We start from the raw sequence: 21,434 nt of genomic DNA, 5'->3' as shown, positions 1-21,434 counted from the left end.
TAGAGGCAGGTGAACCATATTTAGGCAGCCATCTTCTTTGGGTATTTCGTGGGTTATTGTCTATGTTATGTTGCACGTTTGCACATTGTTTATACAGCGGTCTCGTTCGTCTTAATCGTTTTGTTGTTTTTTGTTTAAGTGTTCTTCTTGTTCTTCATTCAATAAAGAAGAATGTATTCACATCACACGCTTTGGTCCCCACCATACGACAATCGTGACATTAGTAGACAAGATATCAAGGATTTTCCATGTGTTACCACATTATTGTGGACAATTGTGAATATTGTTCAGGTTGAAAAACATTTAACAAATTGTCACTATACGACACAAAATGTACTTTCATTTGAAATGTTGAAATTCTTATGCTATATTTAAAGGGGAAATCTGCAGTTCAAGCAATAACAAAGCAGTCATTCATTCACAGATGTAGTAAATAGTTGAGGGATGGGGCTGGAGTAATGTAACCACTCTCAAATTCATATACAAAGCTATGGATGCAATGACTGATGATCCATGAGATCAAACTGTGAGTTTCAACCAAGTTTTGCCTTCAGAAACATTGCATACCCCTTGGTATTCATATCCCACATTTTTTTGTGCTACACACAGAATTTAAAATGTGTTAAATTGATTTGTTTTCTCACTCCTATACACACACACACAATACCCTACAAGAACAAGTAAAAATGTAAAACATGTTTTTTGGGGCATTTTTTAAAACTTTTTTTTATTTAAAATTAAATACTGAAATAATACATTCATGTAAATATTCACACCCCTGAGTCAATAGATTTTAGAATCACATTTGGCAGCGATTACAACTATCAGACTTTCTGGGTAAGTCTCTAAGAGCTTTGCACACCTGGATTGTACAATATTTGCCCCTTATTCTTTTAATAATTCTTCCAAATCTGTCAAGTTGGTTGTTGACCCATAAAAAATGGGTTGAATACAGTATTTGTTAACAATTACTTTGTTTACAAAAATTGGAGTAAAACAAAGTTATGGTGGGTTCTGATGGGGTACAACAATTGAACTAAGCTCATGAGGCATTTATTAGTAATGTATTGGGTCTATGGAATTTCTTATAAGCTATATAAATAAATAAAGAGAGTCACACACTCTATATTAACTCCCAGTAATTTATTGGGTAAATAAGAATTTCTTATGCCACAATAACATATGAAATACCTTCCACACTAAAATGTATCTAATTACTTTTGCACTTATTTGCAGATTTTAAATAAGTAAAAAAATAGTACAAATAGTACAATATTGAAAATATATATACACACAGTATAAATATGGCCTGAAAAGGTCCACAAAAACACTTGTGTTTGTAAAGAATAATCACATATCGTATAAAAATACAAAAATAAAATAACAGTCAGATACAACAAATAAAGATAATGTTCACTATATTATGGAATATTGTAAATTTGCGTAAAAATCTCTATATACTTTACCACAAGCTATGAGATAAGGATAGCATAAACAAATACAATGTTCTGTAATTTTGCCCAGAAATCATAATCGAGGGTCTTGACAATCCCAGTAGTGCTATCATGATTAAAACAATATTCATAGTCAACAAAAGCATTCTTCACAGAATAGTGATTTTATTCCATTAGATTGATTAAATACACTTGTCAAGAATGGCATAGTACAGACAGAGAACCTAGTACCCATAAGGCAGTGTACTGTAGTCTGGGAAAAGCCTCCGCTTGTTATACACGATTCTAAATCGTTTTGGGGCAGAGCGGTTTTTTAAAGTGAATCTCCTCTTGTCCCTGACAATCTGGGTATTCTGTGTCAATATCTCATCTGAATTGTCCCTGTCTTTAAGAAAGTCATTAACCAATCCTATGAGAGACTCCAGATGTACTAAAGCTGCATTGGAATGATGTAACGTGATTCCCTTAACTTTCATGCATTTCTTTCCATTGTGTGTTTCGTATCCATATGTCTTTGGTCCACCCGATACAAACTCCACAATGTGATCACCTGGATCTAACTCGCTCGTCAAGCCCCCCAAGAACTCATTTAGCTCTGGCATCCAATCTCCAGGCCTACTCACAAATATGACACTGTCTGTGTCATGGTACAGTGTTCGTTTCTGCAGTTTTTCCATGAGGTCGTAGAGCTCCAGTCTAGCATAGGCAGTTGTGAAAGCGGCAATGAAAACATTAACAGGACCAGGAGAACTGTGGCGCTTCTCAGTGTACTTCCAATTCACCATGACAACATCATCATTCAAGAAAGAGATATTAGAAACATCTATCTCAGGAGAGAACACACAGTTCAGAAGTTCTTGCAAATCTTTCATCAAAGTTGTGTTCATTTGATTTGCTCTTTGGCCAAACTTTCCCCAAAGACTGTTCAGAAAAAGCTTAGCAATTTTTCTCATGGCCTTGTTGACGACAATTTTTTCACGGTTCAGCTTAATACCTTCCGTTTCCTCATATCTCTGAAGGTACACTTCTTTGCTAACTTCATCAGCTGCACTATGAGGCCACCCACTGGCCTCTTGTTTGTCTTTTAGAAAGGTCTTGACATACTCAGCGAAGAGAGATTCAGACTTTTTGGGGAAATGCCACACTTCAATCAGTTTGGCAACTTTGTACCCCTTTTCAATGGCTTTAGCCATTTCAACAGTACACCATACTCCAGTTAGAGCCCTTTCCTCATCTGAGTGAGTACACTCAGTCTCTTGATTCTCTGACTCAGAGCAGATTCTGCAGAGTGGAAACATGAGCTTGCCAGCAGCACGATATGGTAGCACAGGGAGATACAGACCCTTTGGGGGGTATACTTTGGCTTTGACAAAACCAAAGTATTTGTCTAGTGGCTCAAAGTCACGTGCAATTATGTTAGGGTGTCCGATGGGGTAAGCCTTTGCCTTATTTACAAAGGGATAAAGTGACGTGAAATCATAGTATTGGATTGTCTCCCCTGGTTGTACTTTGTAATGCAGGTGAAGTGCGTTCGTCCTACCCCCAAAAAAGGCATCTCTGGGTTCCATGGGCTCAGGCATTTCAAATGTTTTCAAGTATGTCTGGACCTCTGGATCTGTCTTTTTGAGAACATTCCACTCATGCTCCCACATAACCTTCACATTCAAATTGTGGTCCTTTTGCAACGAGCTGATTTTGTCCTGGAAATGCTGATGCATGACACCAAAGGTCATTTTGGTCTGCTTACAAAAAGCATCATAGTCATAACAGTCTGGGCAACCATGAAAATAGCAGCCAGCGTACTCATAGGCTATGGTACCATCATCATCCTCTGAGAAACCATCCAATGAGTACTTGCCCATCCGTTTTTCTCCATCGTTCAGAGCATGCTTTATGGATCGTTTTTCCTTGTGAGACAAATATTCCAACCATTGAATAGATGGAGTAGAAAAACTCTTCTGACTTTGGATGTAATTGTCTAATGGAGGAATGGCAATGGTTTTTTCGGGTAAGAATTTTGTGCGGTAGATTTTCATGCACAGGGATGCAAGAGTCACACATTGCAGTGGGTCAACCTTTGTAGTGCTAAGGACCTCTTCCCTAAACCGTAAGCATGCTTTCCGCAGAATGATCACATCATTCTTACAATATTCTGCCATCTCCTTCTTGAAGTCAAACTCAGAGTTTGATTCAGATTTTGATTTGTGCCACTGCAGAAAGTTTTCCCTCTCTTTCTTCATCATGGTTCTGTCACCATATAATTCAGGGGAGGGGTACTTGCCAATGTAATTCTGGTTTTGCTGTGTGTTAAACCAATGTGGAAAATATCCCTTCTTGTCATTTTCAAAGCCCATTGCCTCTGGCATGTCACTCAGCTTCATTGATAAAAAACTGAGACTATCAATGTATCTTTGTCCAAAGTCTTTGTCAATAATGCATAAAAGCTTGCTGCCTTGTGCTGTGATTTTTGGTGTAATCATGTTGTCAACTAGATAGTTCATCAAAAAATACCCATCATATCCCTTTGAGTTGTGGGCTATGAATGTATAGTCCTTGTACTTGTTTGTTCTGTATTTTTTGTAAAAGGCTTTAACACAGTGCTCTCCCTCTGCAGTCCAGGTTTCTCCATGGAAATCCATACAGCACACAAAGTTGGGAACGTGCTCATCTGTGTCTTGTCTTGTCTCAAAGTCATAGAAGATGTACTTCTCACTAGGCTCCTCGGGTTCAAGTTTTTGAATGAAACACTGATGGCCTTCTGCTTCCATTTTTGCAGCTTTACAGCAGTGGCATCGATTAGCTCCACATTTGTGCTCCTTCGGATTGGCCACATTAATAGTGTAACATCTGTTACACTGGGAACAGTATTTGGTTACATCACACGTGGAAAACATTTTACCAGAGGCTTCATTCAAATGACGGACTTTGTGCTGTGTATGGCAGAATTTAGATCGACAGAAACGCAAACATTCTGTACACCGGATGGTCTGCTTTGGCTGATCTGGGCACTTAGCATGATGACAGACATTGCAGCAATTCTCACACTTGTGGTCATTCTTTTTGCTATAGCCAGAATAGCAAAAGTTGCAAAAATAGCTAACTCCCAGAAACCCCTTAGGGTTTTTGATACCATAGTAATGGTCATCGTGCAGGTAAAGAAACACTGTTTTGGCATGAGTTTTCTTAAAATGTGTTTTAAAGTGTTTTATATCTGACCGTTCACGATAAAATACCACTATTTTAACACCCAGTTCCTTCTCAAATTTGTTGATGTCTGATAAAGAAACCTTAGTGAGCTCAGATAACCCAACTGAAGTCTGCAGATCTCTGCCTTTCTGCTCAGCGTCACTCGTAGTCAATCCTGGGTCTAAAAGCATAACTACACAAGTGGCAAAGCAAAGGTTGTTGTCTTTGTTAGTGAGTACAATGAGGTGCATACGCTTCTTCTTAATTAGCTCACTATCCAAGATAGCTGTCACCTTTCTACGTGGACCACCACCACCCTCGAGATTGTGCACGATTTGAACAACAAGCTCTAGGGTGTCATCAGTCAATATTTCTTGGTTACTCTGGACCACCTGCTCGATTAACGAAAGAAATGTGTCAGGTTCCACTTCTCCATTTGGCAAACGGGCTGAGACTGGGAACACAAAGTCACCCTCCAACTGTAACAGTCTTACATCATTAGCACTGGCCAGTTCTGTCATTTTCTTTGAAAGTCCATCTATTGCCTCTAAAATCATAGCATAGAAGACGGCATAGTCGTTCACATCATCCCGACTCATGTCCAGCCGCTGTCTAATTTCAGTTGTGTTGAACTTTGATCGATGAATCACTCTTATGGATCTGTCTATGCCATCGTCACCTTGCTGAAGTCTCTCTAAATACGCATTCAACGCACCAAGAGGATCCGTTTGCTGAGTATCATTAGTGGATGAATGGGCATCATTTTCACCTGCTGTAAAAGGCAGTGAAGGCAGGTTCTGAGACTGCCCATTATCTGTGTTGTCAATTTGGGGGAGGTCTGGGGGAACAAAACCAGGGGATCTGGCATTCAGTTCATGAGCTATATTGGCAGGGTTTGAGTCCATTGAATTAGAAACTGGTGACCTTTTGGGGGCTCTGTCCAATGGCTCATCACTCTGTCTTTTCTGAGCCATTTCAGTTTAAGATAAATGTAACTAATGTCTTTGAGATGTAATGAATAACCAGGGGAAATTGTTCCAGTGTGTTGTTTTCGTGTCACTCTTTTTTTGGCTGAAATACACTTTCACAGGGGTGCACCTGGCATCTTTCAAATTACGGAAGGGGATGAGACATTTGACCAATAGACTTGGCTGAGACTTGCGGAGAGATGGGGGTGGAGCTAGAAAAGAGACTCCACCCTGGTTCCCCCACTAGCTTTAGTATCAAATCTCATACCTCTATCTCCAGAACCTAATCAAGGAGGAATCTTGTTTCTGTGTTGCCGAGAATATATAAACTAAACAATCAGTTCACAACTTTGTAAATTAAATGATGCATGTTTAACATACTAATTAGTCCAATGGATAATTTGTCTTTTCATACAGGTGATATTAGCAACTGCTCAAGGCTCTTGTATTATTGTCTTAGCCAATTTAAAACATGTATAGAGTACATATCCAAGATGAATTTGAGCCAACTTCTGCAGTGCTGCACATCTTCTGGCTTCTTGTAGGTTCTCCCTCTTGATGTTTCTTATAAGGATCTGGTCTCAGCTATGATATCTAGAATATAAAATACAAACTTGTGATGAGTTTTATTATGCAACTTGATTTTAGAACATAACATTGTCATTTTAGTACAGTAATCTTGCAATGAAAAGTTATATGAAAGGACAAGCTCTTCTCCTAATTCTTCCGTAGTGATGGGAATCCTACAATTCCTATGACAGGGTAAGAGATTGTTATTTAGAACAATACATTTAAAACAGAAGTTACCCAACAACATTCAAACTAATTTTACACCTGGAATTTGTGAAAACACCTACAGCAGTATGCCATTCATTTCTAATCTACAACTCCATCCCGAGCACCAAGGGGGGGATTCCCGACCCGAGATAAACGCACGTAAATGGAAAGGAAGTCAATTTTTATGTGCTGTTCACTCTACGTGTATTCCGACCTTGAATTTAAGAATGAGAATAGCATGCTGTTCAACTGCTATTCGTTTGGGGTGAAGATCATAGAACTGAAGGTGTGGCGGAGATGTGTCTACAGATACGCCATATTCTGACCTTGATATAATTCCCTCATAATTCCACCACCTTTACAGGCGACGAAACGATCAATAAGGTTGAGCAACCTGTTAGTTCCAAGTGGAACGACATCTACTTTTTTTTTTAAAGATGCCAAGTGCAAATGACAGTACAGCGCCAAACATACCAAGTTGACTTATGATTCCTAGAATGTTTTAATTGTTATACCCAGACTTTTCACTGTATTTTTTTTAATACAATTTGTATCGTGTTAAATATTAGCCAGTAACAATAGCCACCGTTAGTTTTACCCACATACATTTATAACTTTCTCTTTACGGTTAGTTTTCTTACATTTTGCATCATTCCATTCCATTGTTAGTTTACCTTTATTTCCTCTATCACGTTCATGTGGTTGTTCCTCAGGATCGCAAGCAATAGTGGATCATATCAGGCTAACGTATTACAAGTTGTCCCAATAATTTAGGACATGTAGCCTATTTGAATCATTATGGAACGCAGACCATACACAGTGCACGGTTCACAACGACTGCACTGTTGTTTTCACAGTCTACGATTAGTGAGGATTGTTCGGGTAGATTTGTAGGACTACTGTTCATCCCCTATTGTACTCTTTTCTCACCTTCCAATTGTTCATGGATTGAACAATTTATTAATCAGACCACTGGATTTTTGGTTCACCAATATATTTTGTTCGTAAAACCTCTCCAAACCTGTTTTGTTTTTATTATTCATAAATACTTTCCTAACCCTAAATAATATATATATATTTTTAAATCTACCAATTGGTGCTGAAAATGAGACGAATATGTACGTATTTACTTGGCTTTCTTTCAATGATCCCTAATATTCTGAACCGGTCTCTCCATATATTCAAATGAGTCTGACGAGATAATTCAAGTTAAAAAGGTACACCAAATTTAAGTGGATGGCTTTTGATAAATGTACTGAAAAAGTTCAATGAAAGGCGTACAAGTCTGGATCGGGCCCCAAGAGCATAGAATAGAATGCAGCTTTATTGTCCATGTGTATTTGGACAGTGAAGCTAAAGTTTTAATTTATTATATTATAAAAACAAATGAAAATTATATATTTTATATTATTTCAAATGCTTAGAGAAAGAGATTTTGTTCAACAAGTAATACTTTTTTCTCTCAAAAAGGGTAAAAAATGATTGACACCTCTAAAGATTCTTAGAAATAAAGTAGTCAAAAGTTTAGTATTTGGTCCTAGCACGCAATGATGACATCAAGCTAGTGACTACTGAAACTTGTCGGATGCATTTGCAGTTTGTTTTGGTTTTGTTTCTGATTATTTTGTGCCCAATAGAAATGAATGGTAAATAATGTACGGTGTAATTTTGTAGTCACTTTTATTGTAAATAGTAATAGGATAGCCTATAATGTATCCTATTATTATTTACAATAAAAGTGACTACAAAATTAGTCAAAAGTTTGGACACACCGAGTCATTCCAGGATTTCTTCATTTTTGTTCTATTTTCTACATTGTAAAATAATAGTGAAGACATCAAAACTATGAAATAAAACATATGGAATCATGTAGTAACTAAAAAAAAGTGTTCAACAAATCAAAATATATTTTATTATTTGAGATTCTTTAAGGTAGCCCCCCTGCCTTGATGACAGCTTTGTACACTCTTGGCATTCTCTCAACCAGCTTCATGGGGTAGTCACCTGGAATGCATTTCAATTAACGGGTGTGCCTTGTTAAAAGTGATTTTGTGGAATTTCTATCCTTCTTAATGCGTTTGAGCCAATCAGTTGTGTTGTGACAAGGTAGGGGTGGCATACAGAAGATAGCCCTATATAGATAGATAGACCAAGTCCATATTATGGCAAGAGAAACGACAGTCCATCAATACTTTAAGACATGAAGTTTGACACTAACTTTCTCATTCATCATTATTCGCAATTCATTCAGCATTCTCCTTAATCATTTACAATAATCGTGACTCCAAAATAACATAATACATTATTCACCATTAATTTCAATTGGGCACAAAATAATCAGAAACACAACCAAAACATAATCTCTTTCTCTGAGCAATTGTATTAGGATAAAATAATATATTTTCAAATTTTTTTGGAGCATAGAATATAGCTTAGTATTTGAATGATTTATTTTATCTTTATCAAGGGTGTAATAATTTTGGATGCTGCCATTTTTAGAAATAATCATTCATTAATCATGAATAATGATTACCTTGGTTCCTAATGATGACCTTAGTTCCTTTTTTTATGTCTCTATTTTTAGGTTGGTCAGGGCGTGAGTTGGGGTGAGCATTCTGTTTTGTTCTATGTTTGTATTTCTATGTGTTTGGCCTGGTATGGTTCCCAATCAGAGGCAGCTACCCACAACAGAGACAGAAAACAACTACCCACAACTCAAGGGCAAAAACAGGCTGCCTAAGTATGGTCAATCGTTGTCTCTGATTGAGAACCATACTTAGGCAGCCTGTTTTTGCCCTTGAGTTGTGGGTAGTTGTTTTCTGTCTCTGTACCAGACAGGACGGTTTCGTTTGTGCTGTGTTGCTATTTTTGTTCTAGTGTTCAGTGTAATTAAAAGATCATGAACATGTACCACGCTGCACCTTGGTCCTCTCCTTCTTCCACCTACGACGATCGTTACAGGTGTGAAAGTTACAGTCACAAAGACCATGCCTCTGGCAAAATTCTAACCTCTCCTGTTTTTGGTAATGGGACAAGGTTCACAGTGGAAAGGAAGCTAGGAAAGAAGCAAAGGGAGCTAGGAAAGGAGGACAGGAAAGGAGTTTGGAAAGGAGGGGGAACAGGATTTAGGATTATGCAAAGGCAGTTGACATTGGCCAGTAGACGGTGATAGTATTGGTTTCAGTGAGGGTCTGCAGATAACCAAGAACCCAATGGTTACCTCCCTGACCAAGGCCCTTCTCCCCCGATTGCTTAGTTTGGCCGGGTGACCAGCTCAAGGAAGAGTCTTGGTGGTTCCAAACTTCTTTCATTTAAGAGTGATGGAGGCCACTGTGTTCTTGGGGACCTTCAATGCTGCAGACATTTTTTGTACCCTTCCCCAGGTCCGTACCTCGACTCAACCTTGTTTCAGAGCTCTATGAACAATTCCTTCGACCTCATTGCTTGGTATTTGCTCTGACATGCACTGTCAACTGTTGGACCTTATATAGACAGGTGTGTTTCTTTCCAAATCGTGTCCAATCAATTGAATTTAACACAGGTGGACTCCAATCAAGCTATAGAAACAGCTCAAGGATGATCAATGGAAACAGGATGCATCTGAGCTCAATTTTGAGTCTCATAGCAAAGGGTCTGAATACTTATGTAAATAAGCTATTTCTATTTTTTTTGCTTTGTCATTATGGGGTATTGTGTGTAGATTGCTGAGGATTGTTATTTATTTAATCAATTTTATAATAAGCCGGTAACGTAACAAATGTGAAAAAAAAGTCAAGGGATCTGAATACTTTCTGAAGGCACTGCGGCATTGTGTTGTGTGACAAAACTGCACATTTTAGAGTGGCCTTTTATTGTCCTCAGCACAGCTTCTTGATACTGTATGCCACACCTTTCATGTGGATTGATGATCTTGGCAAAAGAGAAATGCTCACTAAGAGGGATGTAAACAAATTTGTGCAAAAAAATTTGAGAAATAACTTTCCATACACACAAAACTCTTTCTGGGGTCTGTTATTCCAGCTCATGAAACATGGAACAAACACTTTACATGTTGTGTTTATATTTTTTCTTCAGTGTAAACATGTTCAGTGTAAACACCAAGTTACACTGAATTTAGACATCAAATTATTAACGGAATCCTCAAATGTATGACATACTGAAAGGGTGTCCATTTCCCACCCATAGTTGCACCCCTGCCCAGTCATGTGAAATCCATAGATTAGGGCCTAATTAATTAATTTATATTGACTGATTTCGGTAACTGTAACACAGTAAACAATTTTGCATGTTGCGTTTATATTTTTGTTCAGTGTAAATGAAGGGAAAGTATATTGTGAGCAAAATGATTCATCATATCACTTTAGTTAATGATCTGAGAATCTGTGGCCTCCATAAAAAAAAAAATCTTAATTGACCTAAAATTCAGTGGTTATCGTCATTGGCGTTACTACTCCTACTGGTGGCACAATGTTATCATAATGCCGGCCCGGGTGGGCTATCTGGCCTTACTAGACTGGCATTGGTGGGCTATCTGGCCTTACTAGACTGGCATTGGTGGGCTAGCTTGAATTGCATTTCCACTGCCTCCAGAATTTAGAAATTATGCTAGTCGTGTTGCTAGCTAGCCAATGTGACTGTGCAGCTAGCTTCACTAATGTAGGCTGGCTAGCTATCTAGAATTTGTAGAAAGTCATGTCTACAACTAGCTAGATACCTAGCTAGCACCCTTATCACACTAACTAACATTACCTCATACTGCTGCCAGTGCCAGCTAGACACATTTTTGGCTTGCTAGCTAGTTAAATGGTTAGCGTTGTTCCTACCATGTTTGCCAGGGCATTGGCTACTAGCTAGCTTGCAAATAGAACCAGACGAAAGGTTTGATAGATGTATCTAGCTAGCTTTCAAGAAATCTAGCTAGCTAAAATCCCTGCTAGCTCACATGTGCTAGCTAGCTCATTTCAACTCTGATTTGAAAGCTAATGTTAGCTGGCTAGCATCCGAGGGCTGACTGTTCTCAAAAATGTATCCAGCTATGGTGGTAATTCGTGTCATGTCTGACTACTGCTTGTCCATGTGCTAGCTAACAGCAATAACACCCAGACTAACTAAACATGTCAGCATCCAGCAGTGATCAGCTGGTGGTTGCATAGTAACGGCATCACCTGCATGGATTCTAATCGGGCTAGCACCAGATCTCCCCCGAACTAGCTTGAATTTCAGAATTCCATTCGAACCAGCTCGAGTTTGGCCCTAATTCAACGGAAACAGGGTTTAAAATGGCATATTAGTTGATTTGGAATGGGAAGATGTACCCAAATATATTTTTAAAGAAATCTAGAAAAATGTAATATTTATTTTCCTCAAAATGCCATACCCAAATGGCAAAGATGCATAAAGATGCCGGAATCCACATATGACGTCATTGTTTTTACCATTATCCACTTAAATGTTTAAATACAGTACATACACGACATGGTTCAATGTGCCAAACGAATCAGCACAACCTTTTTCAGATGGCTGGTGTCTTGGAGCTAGAATTGGGATCATGTATACAGTGCTAATGATGATCCAAAATTGAGTAATGGAGAGCCATATTTAATACTTCAAGCAAGGCATTTGTGATAAGTATATTGGGGGCTCCATCTTTATGCACAAACACTATTCAATAATTGTATTTATTTATATTTAACTAGGCAATTCAGTTAAGAACAAATTCTTATTTACAATGACAGCCTACCAGTGAACTGAACTGCCTTGCTCATGGGAAGAATGACAGATTTTTACCTTGTCAGCTCAGGATTCGATCCAGCAACCTTTCGGCCTTATTTAGATATTTGTCTGCTTGTAATTCAGGATACTTGTCTGGCTATTTGTCAATCACAATTAGAAGACTATAAAGCACTACTCACAAGAATACATGGTATTAATCGATAGAATGAAGGCATAAATAATGTAGTTGGCATCTGTTGTGATTTTACTGTCAATTCTGCTCTTCTCGTGGAGCGAGGTTTATAGCCTTCCAGGGATTTTTCTAATGACATCAGTTTAACTGTTTCTAAGGAAATTAAAGGCAAATGGGTCAATTGCAAAAATAAATATTGGAAGATAGCCCGCGGTCAGTACCCGCCCGTTCGTAAATGCGCTAGAGAGATGAGGAAAAATTATATTTTTCCACTCCTATTTCTTTGGCAAAATGTACATTTGGTGTTTAATTTTATGCAATAAATACTTAATCATTCACAAATGAATGTTATATCAGGCTACATGTTATAGTCCGACCATCAGTGTGAAGACTTCAATAAGCTAATAATACTATTCCATATCTAAAGGTCAAAGGTGAGGTAGACCAGGGGGTTGCTGCCGTAGCTGGTGACATCAGGAAATTACCGGCAGATAGAGATCAATTTTCCCTTCGAATTTGACAGCAAATATTTTGAAGATCTGTTTAACTCTCATACATTTTGTGTACATCTGAATAATACATTTGGATCCAACCCTAAAACACCTTACTACATACCTTAAACACGGTCTCTTCTGTGTATAAATGATCTGGTAAGTCCCAGTCGGCTTTGTCAGTGAAAGCCACTTCTAGATTGCCCCAGGTTCTCAGATGCTGAACTCTTTAGCTGGTAGGTCTGTATAATGTGATGAAATACATGATACATGATTTATGGCATTCACACACCGGTAAACTCTGCAGTAGATATTACAGACATTACATAACTTAACACTGGAGTCAACAGTGCCTTTTGGTAGTGAAGCAGCTAACCCACGAACAGATCTCTTACAAGTATTTCAATGATTATCAATGCAAACAATGTTACAAAAAGCTCTTGAAACAAACAGAACATAAAAGTAAAAATGCACTTACAGAGGGATTTACACACACATGAAGGGAGAGGAGAGGCATAAGCAGCTTCACTGAAGATAGTCTGCTGAAAAAGTTAGGCAATCTTATATATGTGACAAAGGAAATGGATAGTCCAATCACAGGCTTACACGATAGTATGGTGTAGACATGCTTAGCCTGTGCAAAATACCGTGGGTGTGACACATCTATTAGAAAGCACTGTCTCCTAGTTACAGTATGTAGCAATCTCTCTCTCTCTCTCTCTCTCTCTCTCTCTCTCTCTCTCTCTCTCTCTCTCTCTCTCACATACATAGATAATAAACAAAAGTTAAATTAACAATTAAAAAGTTGCAAAAGTATAAAGACATTTCAAATGTCATGTTATGTATATATACACAGTGTTGTAATGATGTGCAAATAGTTAAAGTGGGAGGCAGTTAGCCTAGTAGTTAGAGTGTTAGCCTAGTGGTTAGAGTGGTAGCCTAGTGGTTAGAGTGGTAGCCTAGTGGTTAGAGTGTTGGACTAAAAATCAAAAGGTTGCAAGATTGAATCACAGAGCTGACAAGGTAAAAATCTGTTGTTCTGCCCCTGAACAAGGCAGTTAACCCACTCTTCCTAGGCTGTCATTGAAAATAAGAATTTGTTCTCAGTAGTGAAGCAGCTATCCCACAAACGGATAGAGATCAATTTTCCCTTCGAATTTGACAGCAAATATTTTGAAGATCTGTTTAACTCTCATAACATTTCTGTACATCTGAGTAATATATTTGGATCCAACCCTAAACCTTACTACATACCTTAAACACGGTCTCTTCTGTGTATAAATGATCTGGTAAGTCCCAGTCGGCTTTGTCAGTGAAAGCCACTTCTAGATTGCTCCAGGTTCTCAGTTGCTGAACTCTTTAGCTGGTAGGTCTGTATAATGTGATGAAAATAAGAAACATTATATGATTTATGGCATTCACACACCGGTAAACTCTGCAGTAGATATTACAGACATTACATAACTTAACACTGGAGTCAACAGTGCCTTTTGGTAGTGAAGCAGCTAACCCACAAACAGATCTCTTACAAGTATTTCAATGATTATCAATGCAAACAATGTTACAAAAAGCTCTTGAAACAAACAGAACATAAAAGTAAAAATGCACTTACAGAGGGATTTACACACACATGAAGGGAGAGGAGAGGCATAAGCAGCTTCACTGAAGATAGTCTGCTGAAAAAGTTAGGCAATCTTATATATGTGACAAAGGAAATGGATAGTCCAATCACAGGCTTACACGATAGTATGGTGTAGACATGCTTAGCCTGTGCAAAATACCGTGGGTGTGACACATCTATTAGAAAGCACTGTCTCCTAGTTACAGTATGTAGCAATCTCTCTCTCTCTCTCTCTCTCTCTCTGGAAACATTGCCAAAGCAAGAAAAATAGATAATATACAAAAGTTTTCATTTTATTAGCTAAACAAAACTTGTTTAAACAGTGAACAGTGAAATTTAGATCCTCGGTTAGGTGGTTAACAGATTTTTGTACTCCAACGTCCCTGGGTAGGTGGAGGGAGTCTAGAGGAGTATCTCAGTTTCAAGATCTCAGCTTTGAGAGAAGCCTTGTCAGTAACAGGCAGGAACCAACATTAATAAGTATATAAGGACTGAGAGGGAAAGCCCTTTACAGAGTTTTATTCAAGTTTGAATTGATTTTGTGAACATCTCCGGCCGTGATAATAAAGATTGATTAATTTACATTGAGTTTGAGTCCTTAGAGGTGAATTTACACGGCAACTTCATGTTACTTTGATAAGTTTCAGCCACATGTTCTACTGAATGACTGTTAGTATTCTTTAATAAATCCTCTTAAGGATCTTTACATATCGGTGTCCCACCCATGGGACGGTTGAGCTATTGTGTGCTAATGCGATTAGCATGAGATTTTAAGTAACAAGAACATTTCCCAGAACATAGACATATCTGATATGGACAGAAAGCTTAAATTCTTGTTAATCAAACTGCACTGTCCAATTTACAGTAGCTATTACAGTGAAATAATACCATGCTATTGTTTGAGGAGAGTGCACAATTATGAACTTGAAAAGTTATTAATAAACCAAATAGGCACATTTGGGCAGTCTTGATACAACATTTTGAACAGAAATGCAATGGTTATTTGGATCAGTCTAAAACTTTACACATACACCGCTGCCATCTAGCGGCCAAAATCTAAATTGCGCCCGGGCTGGAATAATACATTATGGCATAATACATTTGACGGTACGATAATAATAATACATTTGATGGTACGATGGACGGGGCCATGTACCGTCAAATCTTGGGTGAGAACCTCCTTCCCTCAGCCAGGGCATTGAAAATGGGTCGTGGATGGGTATTCCAGCATGACAATGACCCAAAACACATGGCCAAGGCAACAAAGGAGTGGCTCAAGATGAAGCACATTAAGTTCCTGGAGGGGCCTACCCAGTCTCCAGAGCTTAATCCCATAGAACATCTGTAGAGTGAGCTGAAGGTTCGAGTTGCCAAACGTCAGCCTCGAAACCTTAATGACTTGGAGAAGATCTGCAAAGAGGAGTGGGACAAAATCCCTCCTGAGATGTGTGCGAACCTGGTGGCCAACTACAAGAAACGTCTAACCTCTGTGATTACCAACAAGGGTTTTGCCAGGGCTCAAATACTAATTTCCCTCATTAAAATGCAAATCAATTTATAACATTTTTGACATGCGTTTTTCTGGATTGTTGTTGTTATTCTGTTCAAATAAACCTACCATTCAAATTATAGACGGATCATTTCTTTGTCAGTGGGCAAACGTACAAAATCAGCAGGGGACCAAATACTATTTTCCCTCACTATAGCGATCTACATTGAACAAAAATATAAACGCAACATGCAAACAATTTCAGCGATTTTACTGAGTTACAGTTTATATAAGGAAATCAGTCAATTAAAATAAATGCTTTAGGCCCTAATCTATGGCTTTCGTATGACTGTGAGTACAGATATGCATTTGTTGGTCACAGATACCTTTAAAGGAAATGTAGGGTCGTGGATCAGAAAACCAGTCAGTATCTGGTGTGACCACTATTTCCCTGGTGCAGCGAGACACATCTCTTTCACATCACTCTGTTGATTGTGGAATGTTGTCCCACTTTTTAATGGCTGTGCAAAGTTGGTGGATATTGCCGGGAACTGGAGCACGCTGTCGTACATCTCGATCCAGAGCATCTCAAACAGGCTCGATAGGTGACATGTCTCGTGAGTACGGATTCTGACAGCTGGTGCAGAGATACACTGCACAGAAATATAAACGCAACATGTAAAGTGTTGATCCCATGTTTTGTTACACAACACAATGCCACCGATGTCTCAAGTTTTGAGGGAGTTTGCAATTGGCATGCAGACTGCGGGAATGCCCCCAGCGCTGTTGCCAGAGAATTGAAAGTTAATTTCTCTATCATAAGCCACCTTCAATGTTGTTTTAGAGAACTTGACAGTACCTCCAACCGGCCTCACAACCGCACAACACGCTGTATGGCGTTGTGTGGGCGAGCGGTTTGGTGATGTCAATGTTGTGAACAGAGTGCCCCATGGTGACGGTGGGGTTATGTTATAGGCAGGCATAAGCTACGGACAATGAACACAATCGATGCCAATTTGAATGCACAAAAATACAGTGACGGTGCAGCGGTCTGAGGCACTGCATCTCCAGGGTTCATTCCCAGGCTTTGTTGCAGCCGGCGGCGCACAATTTGCCCAGCGTTGTCCAGGTTAGGAGAGAGTTATATCCTTCCTGTTTGGCCCTGTCCGGGGGTATCATCGGATGGGGCCACAGTGTCTCCTGACCCCTCCTGTCTCAGCCTCCAGTATTTATGCTGCAGTAGTTAATGTGTTGGGGGGCTAGGGTCAGTTTGTTATATCTGGTGTACTTCTCCTGTCTTATCCGGTGTCCTGTGTGAATTTAAGTATGCTCTCTCTAATTCTCTCTTTCTCTCTTTCTTTCTCTCTCTCGGAGGACCTGAGCCCTAGGACCATGCCTCAGGACTAACTGGCATGATGACTCCTTGCTGTCCCCAGTCCACCTGGCCGTGCTGCTGCTCCAGTTTCAACTGTTCTGCCTGTGATTATTATTATTTGACCATGCTAGTCATTTATGAACATTTGAACATCTTGGCCATGTTCTGTTATAATCTCCACCCGGCACAGCCAGAAGAGGACTGGCCACCCCTAATAGCCTGGTTCCTCTCTAGGTTTCTTCCTAGGTTTTGGCCTTTGTAGGGAGTTTTTCCTAGCCACCGTGCTTCTACACCTGCATTACTTGCTGTTTGGGGTTTTAGGCTGGGTTTCTGTATAGCACTTTGAGATATCAGCTGATGTACGAAGGGCTATATAAATAAATTTGATTTGGCCGGCCGGGATGTCCTTGTCCCATCTCTCTCTAGTGACTCCATGTGACAGGCCCGGCACATGCACGCTGACTTCGGTCGCCAACTGTACGGTGTTTCCACACAGTAATGTATTTATTTAAATTGACTGATTTCCTCATATGAACTGTAACTCAGTAAAATCTGTGAAATTGCTGCATGTTGGGTTTATATTTTTGTTCAGTATATGGACATTGGACATGGACATTACATGTCCTGCTTCAAAGTGCAGGACAGAAATAGGCTCTCAGGCTAGATTAATTTGTTCATACCTACCTCGTACCCCTGCACATTGGCTCTGTACCGGGACTCCTTGTATGTTGTCTGGCTATTGTTATTATTATTATTTTTTACTCATTGTAGGGAAAGTGCTCTTGAGTAAGCATTTTACGGTAAAGTCATAAAATGACATAAAATCGGATTTGATCCTGACCTGAACCAAAGTCACAACAGATCTAATTTGATAGACCTAAGCCTGTGTGTTTGTGGGTTTGAAGTTTTTCCTAATTGTAGGCTGCCACCTTTAGTGGTCTTTTACTCTTGGAATATTTGATGTTTTTTTTAAGCACTACCCCACTGCTTTAGCGCATGGCCAGAGTCACGTGTTCTCATGGGAATTATTTAAGAGATCCGTTGCTTAAGAGCGTGTGAACGAGGCTAAATGGGCATAAAACGCCTAGCTGGTCAATGTGAAAGGTTATCTTTATTACACAACAATAGGCAATTTAATACTGTTAATGGTTTGCCAAATGGGGGAACTTGGTGAGATAACGTTCAGAGAATCCATTTAGGCAGTTTGGTAAAAATATTACTTTTCTAAATATGTTTCCCAATGATTAATGTAGAGCAAGTGTGAAAATCGCAGCAAAATGTTTAAATGCCCGTTTCTCCTAAATGGCATTATACTTGTATCAATTTTAAAAGCAGCATTACCTTCCCATGTTTCTCCAATTACAAGGTATGATAAACCATTTAGAAGTCTGTACTTTTATCCATAAAATAAATAAATAAAAATCTAATTTTGGGATATAAACCCGAAAAGAGATGGTGGGTCACATGTAAGACAGGTAAATTACCAATCATGGCGCTAAAATAGAGAACTTGCTTTAACAGATTGAATAAGCAAACGAGCGTGCGATTGACAATTGCACTGGTTTAACGCCAGCCAAAAATAGAGGCCAGTGGGTAAAAGCAGGTGAGCTGGTTCTACTCTTTTTGGCAATATTCTGGTGTTTTGTGGTAAACTTAGAGGGTCAAGCATAACACGCCAACCTGTTACCTATTTATAGATAGACAGGCTAGAAATGCTTTTTGTGAATGTGGTTTATTTTAAGATTAAATCGTTACTTTCTTTGGCACTTAATAAGTGACTGTTGTGGGGGTTGTAGAGCAAAATCACCGACATGTACATGAGTCATCTTTTAATATGTTCTATGTCAAACTGTTCGGACATTAGACATTTTCGTGGGAAGACACATTTTCTGGATGTATCATGTTCTGACAATCACCACTTTAGCTCCGCCACCATTGCGTTGAATTTAGACTCCGCCAATGCAAGAAAACATATACCTTTAGCTTTATACGGGGAATTTTAATTATGTTAATTTGATTTCCGTAGGGCCGCGAAAACTGACTCGAGGGTTAAGGGGGCTGATTTGAATTTCCTGATTTGGCCTAGCTTTTAGTCTTGGTCATTAAACCTCTAGTGACTCCCCATCCCGCATGAGGGAGCGTAATCACCGACTGACACTAATTAGCATAACGCAACGGACATAAATATTCCTAGAAAATATTCCTATTCATGAAAATCACAAGTGAAATATATTGAGACACAGCTTAGCCTTTTGTTAATCACCCAGATTTTCAAAATATGCTTTACAGCCAAAGCTAGACAAGCATTTGTGTAAGTTTATCGATAGCCTAGCATAGCATTTTGTCCAGCTAGCAGCAGGTAACTTGGTCACGGAAACAAGAAAAGCAATCAAATTAAATTGTTTACCTTTGATGAGCTTCGGATGTTTTCACTCACGCGACTCCCAGTTAGATAGCCAATGTTCCTTTTTTCAAACCAAATTGACCATTACTTGAGCGCTGTGTGCATGTGGGCAGGATTGAAATAAACCCAAACAGAGGAACACTGTTAAAGGTACCCTAAATTCCGTGACGTACATTTTTTTTTCTTATCTCACAAATCTTCATTTTGGACGAGACTTTATGACCCAAATTATCCTATTTACACTTTGTAGTAAATTTGAACACTATAATAAATGTTTCTGACTCATATGTCACAGGCTGTTTTCAAAACGAGAAGTTGTTTTTTAGGGGCAGTCGCTCTTTAACCTCATGAGATGGGAAAACATGTTTTTTTATGAAGCTGAACAAGTGCTCTTTATGACAAATGTTAAAATTAAAATGATGTGAAATCAAGTTATATATCCAGTACATACAATAGTTTGGACAAAATTTAATTCAAGGTTTTTTTTATTTTTTCTACAATGTTCTACATTGTATAATCGTGAAGACATCAAAACTATGAAATAACACATATGGAATCATGTAGTAACCAAAAAAGTGTTAAAACAAATCAAAATATTTTAGATTTGAGATTCTTCAAATAGCCACCATTTGCCTTGACAGCTTTGCACATGCTTGGCATTCTCTAAACCAGCTTCATGAGGTAGTCAGCTGGAATGCATTTCAATTAACAGGTGTGCCTTGTTAAGTTCATTTCTGGAATTTCTTTCCTTCTTAATGCGTTTTAGCCAATCAGTTGTGTTGTGACAAGGTATGGGTTGGGGGTATACAGAAGATAGCCCTATTTGGTAAAAGTCCATATTATGGCAAGAACAGCTCAAATAAGCAAAGGGAAATGACAGTCCATTATTTTAAGACACAAAGGTCAGTCAATCTGCAAAATTTCAAGAACTTTGACAGTTTCTTCAAGTGCAGTCGGAAAAACCATAGAGCGCTATGATGAAACTGGCTCTCATGAGGACCGCCACAGGAAAGGAAGCCCCAGATTTACCTCTCCTGCACAGGATAAGTTCATTATAGTTACCAGCCTCAGAAATTGCAGCTCAAATAAATTCTGACATCTCAGCATCAATTGTTCAAGAGGAGACTGTGGGAATCAGGCCTTCATGGTAAGATTGCTACAAAGAAACCATTACTAAGGGACACCAATAAGAAGACTTGCTTGGGTCAAGAAACACAAGCAATTGGACATAAGAATGGTGGAAATCTGTCCTTTGGTCTGATAAGTCAACATTTTAGATTTTTAGTTCCAACCTCTGTGTCTTTGTGAGATGCAGAGTAGGTGAACGGATGATCTCTGCATGTGTGGTCCCCACTGTGAATCATGGAGGAGGAGGTGTGGGGGTGCTTTGCTGGTGACACTGTCAGGGATTTATTTAGAATTCAAGGCATGCTTAACCAGCATGGCTCCCACATCATTCTGCAGCGCTACGCCGTCCCATCTGGTTTGATCTTAGTCCCACTATCATTTGTTTTTCAACAGGAAAATGACCCAACACACATCCAGGCTGTGTAAGGGCTATTTGACCAAGAAGAAGAGTGACCGAGTGCTGCATCAGAGGACCTGGCCTGTACAATCACCCGACCTCAACCCAATTGAGGTGGTTTGGGATGAGTTGGACCGCAGGGTGATGTAAAAGCAGCCAAGTGCTCAGCATATGTGGGAACTCCTTCAAGACTGTTGGAAAAGCATTCCAGGTGAAGCTGGTTGAGAGAATGCCAAGAG

The 21,434-nt window shown here is 39.0% G+C and overlaps 1 protein-coding gene across 4 annotated transcripts; it reads right to left on the bottom strand.

The window, feature by feature from the left end:
• Nucleotides 1–1,128: 1,128 nt before the first annotated feature.
• LOC110510214 lies at nucleotides 1,129–14,562 on the bottom strand. 4 transcript variants are annotated; one of them, XM_036967498.1, is made up of 5 exons: nucleotides 14,394–14,562; nucleotides 14,036–14,153; nucleotides 13,260–13,323; nucleotides 12,906–13,023; nucleotides 1,129–6,202 (listed from the first exon to the last, which is right to left on the bottom strand). In XM_036967498.1, exon 5 carries the CDS (start codon nucleotides 5,612–5,614, stop codon nucleotides 1,679–1,681), a length of 3,936 nt encoding a protein of 1,311 aa, XP_036823393.1. In that variant the 5' UTR covers nucleotides 5,615–6,202; nucleotides 12,906–13,023; nucleotides 13,260–13,323; nucleotides 14,036–14,153; nucleotides 14,394–14,562; the 3' UTR covers nucleotides 1,129–1,678. The 4 variants fall into 4 exon arrangements, with proteins under 4 accessions (XP_036823393.1, XP_021447271.2, XP_036823394.1 ...); XM_021591596.2 differs by having other exon boundaries at nucleotides 13,260–13,320; XM_036967499.1 differs by lacking the exon at nucleotides 13,260–13,323.
• Between the last annotated feature and the right edge of the window lie 6,872 nt (nucleotides 14,563–21,434).

Source organism: Oncorhynchus mykiss, chromosome Y (genome assembly GCF_013265735.2).
Source record: "Oncorhynchus mykiss isolate Arlee chromosome Y, USDA_OmykA_1.1, whole genome shotgun sequence".
NCBI classification, from domain to species: domain Eukaryota; kingdom Metazoa; phylum Chordata; class Actinopteri; order Salmoniformes; family Salmonidae; genus Oncorhynchus; species Oncorhynchus mykiss.
Note: the sequence above shows the minus strand (reverse complement) of the source record. Positions and strands in the feature narration are given on the sequence as shown.

What these genes read in the sequence shown, in the direction of transcription:
- LOC110510214 (XM_036967498.1), bottom strand. Translation starts at nt 5,614, where the DNA reads ATGGCTCAGAAAAGACAGAGTGATGAGCCATTGGACAGAGCCCCCAAA.